Genomic DNA, 7,509 nt, shown 5'->3' with positions numbered 1-7,509 from the left:
CCCGCCGTAAAAATATTTCCACGATACTAACGGTTTGCAAATTGATGATCGGACGAAACAAGAAAATTACTCTTTGTTTTTTTTTTCTGTTTCATATATCCATACCAATCTTTGAAACTATTCTCAGACGAAAACTCGCGCGTGACTGACCTACCTTTTACTTCTAAAACTAAGATATAATACGAAACCGATATCAAAGCAAATAGCGTTACACAATCAAGGTATAAAGCCAAGTACATTCGACTAAAGGCTGGAGCCGAGAGTTGTTGAGATTACGCGCGTTTTCAATAAAAGTTGAATAAGTAAAAATTTATTGTCAAACAGGGAAACTAATGGAGTACCTTTTTTTTCTTTAAGATTCGACGTAATGCTAAAGATTTTTTTAATGGGAACCAACAAAAATAATAAATTGGACAAGGAGTCAGCGTACTCTCGGATACAGCCGTGGTGAAAAGAATTATGAGATAAGAAGGCCAACAGAAGAAATAATAAAGCCAGTTGTGAGAAAGGGCATGGTACCGTTCGAACTTTCGGAACAAAGATAAAAGAAAGACAAAAGATAACGAAAAAACATTTCTTTTTCAACACAACTGAATTATTTGGAATGCATCTTCTTCTATAAAATCATCAATGATCATGAGAAAAAAAAGTAATGATCCACGTGGGCAAATTCTTAAAAATTCGACAAAGCGAATGAAGATAAGAAAGAAAAAGAGAACTGTCAATGGGGTAGGGAAGAAAGAAGAAAAAAACTTTGAGTTATAAAAAACGTAAATAAAAGATCGTTTGAGAAATCGTGTATCGAGCGGTGAATGTGTAATTTATACAATGAGTACAGTGGTACAATGAGATTATATGTATATATATATAAACAATATATATGTATATCTCTCTATATATACATATATATGATTGTTATGTATTTTTTTGTTTGATTAAATCTTTATATATATATATATCAAGTTCCACACATTCAAAAAGTCGTGACAAGATTCAGCAAACCACAAATTTCTGCAAATATCCAATAAATAAAGGTTTCAAACATTATTAAAAGTTCTCTTTGTAATTGCGTATAGTATAAAGAATTGAACGATCGGTCGTTTCAAAAGCAACATGACCAAAACTTCAAGCCGAGTTATAACGCGAAGCGTGTATTAAATATGATCACAAAAAATTCGATTGTCCCATCAAAACAATTAATCCCGACTATTATAAAAACCCAATAAAGCACAAAAACGATCGATCGTAATTTGTTCTTTTTTTTTTTTAAATTGTCATTTATCTAAAGTACACGCCGTGCTGTAGCAACGAATATACGCAAGTATAAAAACCTCCTCGTCTCTCACTGTGTCTAATTCTTTTACTTTTTTTTTTAAATGTCATCCAATTTAAATTTTTAAAAATTCCCATATGTATTTACTGTTTACCTCAAAGCTTTCTGCCCTCTCCCTGTTACATAGTAATACTGTATGACTAGAAGCAGCGGTACGGATTCACTGCGGAAGTCCCATAAAAATAGATGCCAGTAGACTTCCGGTCGTGTTAAAAATCCAGAAGGCAAAGTTATCAGTGCTATCAGTATTATCGGTATACTATGTGCGGAAGTCCCATAAAAATAGATGCCAGTAGACTTCCGGTCGTGTTAAAAATCCAGAAGGCAAAGTTATCAGTGCTATCAGTATTATCGGTATACTATGTCAAAGAGAGAGCTTTTTAATTTTTTAGGTCATATATATATATATATATATACTATATGTATAGAACAGAGGAGATTTGTTACTCATTAGTCTAATTGCGTATGATTTTTGCTCAAGCTCAGCCACCAATGGTTGAACGTGATTGGTATAAAAAAAATTTTTGTCTTTTCTTTTTTTTTTCCGGTATCTGTACTCTATACATTAAGGTCAGCCCACACCAAATCGTTTATGATTGTCTAATGTCAATGCGGATTTATTTCTCAGTCCGCGTTCACATTGACAATTATAATGCGTTAATACGAGTCGTGTCGTCAGTGCCCACGGTGCAAAACACAATCGTACAATTTCCAGTAACGATACGATACGATCTTTAGAAGAGGAAGAGAAAGGAAAGGAAGAGAGCAAGAACGAAAAAGAAAGTGAGAGGAACAAAGAGAATTTTTTTTCTTCCTTCATACGTATACGTCAGTGGATCTTGTTCGGACTGAGGGAATTTCCTGTACGGATATAATATGTTTATCTCACACGAGCAATTTCGACGATTCGTCAAGTATGGAAACGCGATGAGAAACAAGAACCGGAATTGAGTCTCAAAAATATGTCATCGTTATAACCGTGGTTACAATTATACATGAAGAACCCATGTAAGGATAAACGCGATAAATTTTTTCATTTTTTTTTTCTTTCTCTTTTTTCCATTATCGCCAACCGTTATAGATCATAAGGCGCGGCGACCGAGATTCAATTAATTTAGTAGACACAGGAGGAAAATTTATATGGAAATTTAATGCAAAATTTTCATGACCTACAATTTGGTCTTTTTTGAGATCAAAGATTTTTAACTGGATATCTTTTCTTTTTGGTTTGCGTTACGTTCTTTTTTCTTTTCTCTCTTTCTCTATTGTCCATCGAAATGACTTGTATCTCCGTCACCGGGGCCGCATCAAAAAGAAACCACTTGGCAAACACCTTGGTGCCTCGAATTTCTTTTTTCCTTCAGTGTCACTCTTTTTCATTTGTCAAAAATTCTAGATCCATTATAAGCTCACTATTAACAGTATTTTACGTGTTACTTGCCGACGTGCACATGCATTTTGAGAACGATACGCGGATTTATGTAAGATTCACACTTTTTTCCCCTCAATTTTAAGACTATACTCGCGAATCATAAATATAATTTACAGTTAATACAACCTTCAAAATAATCGGTGACAATCGTGAGAATTTACAAAAATCCGCTCAAAACATTCTGATGATAAAAGTAGCAGCTAGACAATCAGTTAAAACGTCCAATCGCTACGAACAAGATATAATTTGTCAGAGCTCTCCTCAGTGGCGACAATACAAAATTTCAACGATTTTTCAACAGCAGAATCAATTTTCTCAATTACTGGTCTTAGTATTCCTATAGCGCATATATTGAAGATCCACGAAGAAGAGCCAAGTGAAAAATCAGAAGAAAAATAAGTATTTTAATAAAAATTCTGTCAGACATGTAAAACATGCGAAACGTGCAAGTGTCACGATACGCGAGAGCCATTAAGTTAAGTAAAACATTAAAAGAGAGTACCGCGCTCTTAAATATACCCAAGCAATTCATAAAAAGGACCCATAAAAAATCCCATACCAAATTACACCAATAAATCAGTTTGATAAACATTGTACAATGGCATCTCACGTGTCGTGCTTCATAGCCTAGAGACATAATTGAATTCGACATGCAACTTTAAACGTATCTACTAGCTAGCAACGAATATTCGAACACGCGTACAAATACTGGCAATAAGATAAACAAAACTAACCCGGAGCATCGACATATTAAATGTAATCTCATGAGATGGTGCCACATGACATTACATTTTATTGAAAGTAAATCACAATATTTTCCTTTTTCATATTCATCTTTTACATTCTTGTTTCCTTATCTTTTCCTGACTTTCTTTCTCTGCTTAATCCATGCTCGCACCGTACGAGCACGCATCTCTGGATGCTACATAATTATTACAGAATATGTCCACATGCCAGAAGGGAGTAGGAAAAAATTGAAGTACGTCTGACATATCGACATCACGATTGCAGCAACTTCCATTCGTGCAAATTTCACTCACGAGTTTACATTGTTCATAAACAATAGTCTACGATTTTTATAATTTAATAAGGCAGATTTCTCTTTGCATCCTTTTCATATTTTGTTTCTTTCTTTTTTCCATAGGGAAAACTCATGAGTGTCATCCTTGTAAGCGAGCATGCACTATTGTTAAAAGTGAGCTACCGAGGTACTACTATCGAGTAGAAAAAGTATTTGTAGATATGCCGAGCTTTTTAAATACAGCATTCGTGTCCACCACCACCCCAATAAGGCCCACCGTGTCACGGTACGTTTCCTCGCAAGCCAACAGCACCACTGACTGTCTTTCAATAACATTCGATAAATTCTTCTTGGAAGATATAGACTATTAAGGAACAAAAAAATATATATATATATTAGTAATTTTTTCTCATGAAAAATTAATAGTGCTTAACAGTGCACATTTGTGGTACATACTGTTGGCAGTAGCGGCCGTACACGGTGGGCACGTCGTTCTTTATAAAAGGGCAGCGCTAAACGGGAAAATGTAACTAAAAAATATAAAAGAAAAACAAAAAAACGAGAGACAAGAAGGTTATACAAATGATAAGAGAAATCAAGCATTCAGCCAAAAATACCACGGTCTCAGTACGAAATATATCGTTACACCCATATCAATATCTTACGTTCATATTGATTTGGATATTATATGGCAGCCGACGTCTCCAATTCAAAAAGTATACTCTCAGCTTATGTGTCTGTTATCGCGTGTTCGTTCGTGAGGAACTTACTGAGCCGCAAGCCGCAGTCCTAAATCACAACACAAAAATAAAGAAGGAAAGAAAAGACCCCAACGAAATTATCCAAAAATCAAAGATGAATGCTGCTACCTCCCAAATATGTCACTTTTTCCTTTCATTGTGGAAGGATACTTCTTTTAAATATCAATGGACAAAGAAGCATCCCCTGATAATGATGCCCTCGTTGATCTTTGATATTCAAAATAATTCTAATTATCTGACGAAACATTATCTAATTTTATATTCATAATGCACTAATAGTTATATCCCTTTAGTCATTTACTCTTGTTTCCTATAATATTTCACTCCGTCACTAACTGAATCTCCATCCACTCTTACACTTCTGTACCAGCCAAGACTGCATTACCCATTATACTACACTGTGACTGCCTGAAAGAAAAATTAATGAAAGAAATATATTAATTTTATCCGATAAATTTGGTTGACTGTGAACTTTTTGAATCGGGAGGCGCACGGTGCTTATATTATTAGGCGTGCCTACCGTTATGTATATACATACATATATACACATTAATGATGTGTGTATATATATGTACGTAATATATATATATATATTATGTAGGTATATAAACACGTAGTGAGTAAGGTAGTATATAGAGAAGGTTAGTTTAGATACGTGGCTTAGGCTGCGCGAACGCCGGTCTCCCTGGCTCCACCTACTGACTTGGATCAAATCGTCACTGAAATGGTCCGCTGCAAACATATTCACAGCCACCATTGTTTGTAGCTTTTATAATCCTCCTTCATCCGGTGCATCCGCATCCGCTATTATATCACCGGCCGTCGTCACTGAGACGATGTACTTTTTCTGTTTGACCCTCCGGACTCCTTCCTTCACTATCAATAGTGCTTAACGGCTAGATCTTTCTTACACGCATCATTATCATCGACACCATCTTATATTCCTAGAAGGTTTCTCCTTTGTATCTCTTATAGATTAGATGTTAAATAATTAAGGAGCGACGTCGCGGATCGAAGGTACATCCTCTACTGTCTTTGCGACCGTCTGACTGCTCTGAGATAATACTTCCGTACGGCTTTTCTTAAATTCTTTTTTTTTTTTAATATCAAGTCCTCTCACGTTTCTCCATCCTTTTGGGTATAATTGCTTTCCTTCGCTCCGCGACACGTTCCAAGAGTGTCTCGATGGAATTAAGTCGTTCCTCATATTTAACTGTCTCCTCCTTATTGTGCTTTTACCTAAAACGAACGTTGCAGATTGACGTGGGTATATTTAAAGAAATGATTTAGAGTACTTTTCATTTATGCTTTTACCGTATTTAATTCTCTCCAGACACTCCATTCGGCTTTTCCATAGAATTCCTTAACACGTCGATTAATAATATTAATTAGCAATATGCGAGACTGTCAAATCGCAGGTTCGATACCGGACAAACGACTTTAACTTTATCTTAATCTTTTTTTTTGTTAAAATTTATTGTTCTGAGATGAAAACGCAACTCTGTATTCTGTTTAACAGCTCGAAAACAGAATAAACAAAAAGATAAAGAAAAAATATATATACTGCAGTTGCATCGTCCTGGTCAACTCAACAGGCAAAGATTGTGAAAACATTAATTATTTTTATTGTTTCTCGCAATTAATTTAACCTAAAGTTTAACGAATCGCCTAACGGATATACCGACGACAATGACTTCCAGAGTCTCTTGGGCCAAGAGTCCTTATTTTCTATATTGAAGATAAAACAGGCATCCCGTCATTCATTTAGGATTGTGGGAAGCAAATTCTCTTTCGCAATGAATCCAGAACTATGTGGGTGTCATCCAATGAATAATGGAAATAATTCCGGTTATGCGGGGGCTCGTTGTAACTCAAGAACTGCACAACTTCCCTTTGCCATAAGAAAATCAGTAATATCACTCAAAAAAAAGTCAGAAATTACATGATTCCACCGGGCCCTTATTTTTCATAATATATTTCCTATTGGTAATGTACAATTAGTTACAAAAATGACGAAAACTTGTGAGTTCAGGTAACTTTAAAGAAAAAAAATAATTAAAAAATTTACGTCATAATTAATTTTTTTTCTCCAACTCGAACGCCTCCAGGAACTCTTGTTTCCTCCGTGGAATCGCTAACCTAGAGTTTGATTTTCAGAGAATATTTGTAAATATAAGTCGGCGCACAGTGATAAACAAGAAGTAAGATATTTTTCGAATTATTTCATATGATAATACGCAGGAAGAACTAAGGAGATCCCGATGGTTGCCAAAGAGATAAGCAAGAAAATGCATTCAAGAGAGAAACCTCTGGAAGCCATTTTGTATTTCCCATACAGAGGACGGTATTGATTAATCTGTCAGTGGGTAAAAATTCGAGTTTTATCGGACAGCCACGCGACGCAGCCCTGACCGAATTTAATATTTCAGAAACGAAATTCTGATAATCGAATGAAGATATAAAACTCTCCTAGGCAGAATCTTGAAGAAGCCACGGAGGGGACGCGCACAAATGTTTAAAATATTTTCTCATCGCACGAATGTGACAATCAGGGCTCTTTTTCTCTCTTTCTCTCATACACGCTCTCTTCCATTCTCTCTCACTCTCTCATTCTCTCCCTTTCTCTCTGTATCCCGGGACTCGAATATACGTATCCTCTCTCATCCCGAATAATCTGAAAAATCTCGAGCCACGTCTTGTCGAATATTTCGCTTTTTATAACGTAGCGCGTTTATTACGTCGTATAGTTACCTTTCTTGTCGGTCATTATTGCTTATACGTTCGCACAAATTCTAGATAATATAGCGTAATAACTCTAATTAAATCACCGATTTAAGTTTCGACACTGGGAGTAACGAGGAACTGCTCGCTTGACACTTCACGGACAGTAGCGCCCTGTTATCGAGCGTGCCTCTGCTAGAGAACGTTGTGAAATTCTAGATGCTCATTGGACAGCACAGCA

The 7,509-nt window shown here is 35.8% G+C and overlaps 1 protein-coding gene across 4 annotated transcripts in view; it reads right to left on the bottom strand.

Moving 5' to 3' along the window:
• LOC107268902 (DAZ-associated protein 2) overlaps positions 1 to 7,472 on the bottom strand; it is a 12,717-nt gene extending 5,245 nt beyond the window's left edge. Inside the window, exons 1-2 of one of the 4 annotated variants that reach the window (XM_015742152.2) lie at positions 7,299 to 7,472; positions 5,862 to 5,909 (exon numbers count right to left, since the gene is read on the bottom strand). In XM_015742152.2, coding sequence (XP_015597638.1) covers positions 5,862 to 5,909; positions 7,299 to 7,314 — 64 coding nt within the window. In that variant the 5' untranslated portion in view covers positions 7,315 to 7,472. The remainder of the gene's footprint in view (positions 1 to 5,861; positions 5,910 to 7,298) is intronic. The other 3 variants (XM_015742142.2, XM_015742170.2, XM_015742162.2) reach the window with 3 other exon arrangements.
• Positions 7,473 to 7,509: the final 37 nt, after the last annotated feature.

This window comes from Cephus cinctus, unplaced genomic scaffold, assembly GCF_000341935.2.
Source record: "Cephus cinctus unplaced genomic scaffold, Ccin1 Ccin1_scaffold0068, whole genome shotgun sequence".
NCBI lineage: Eukaryota > Metazoa > Arthropoda > Insecta > Hymenoptera > Cephidae > Cephus > Cephus cinctus.
This window is presented reverse-complemented; position numbering and strand designations above follow the sequence as displayed.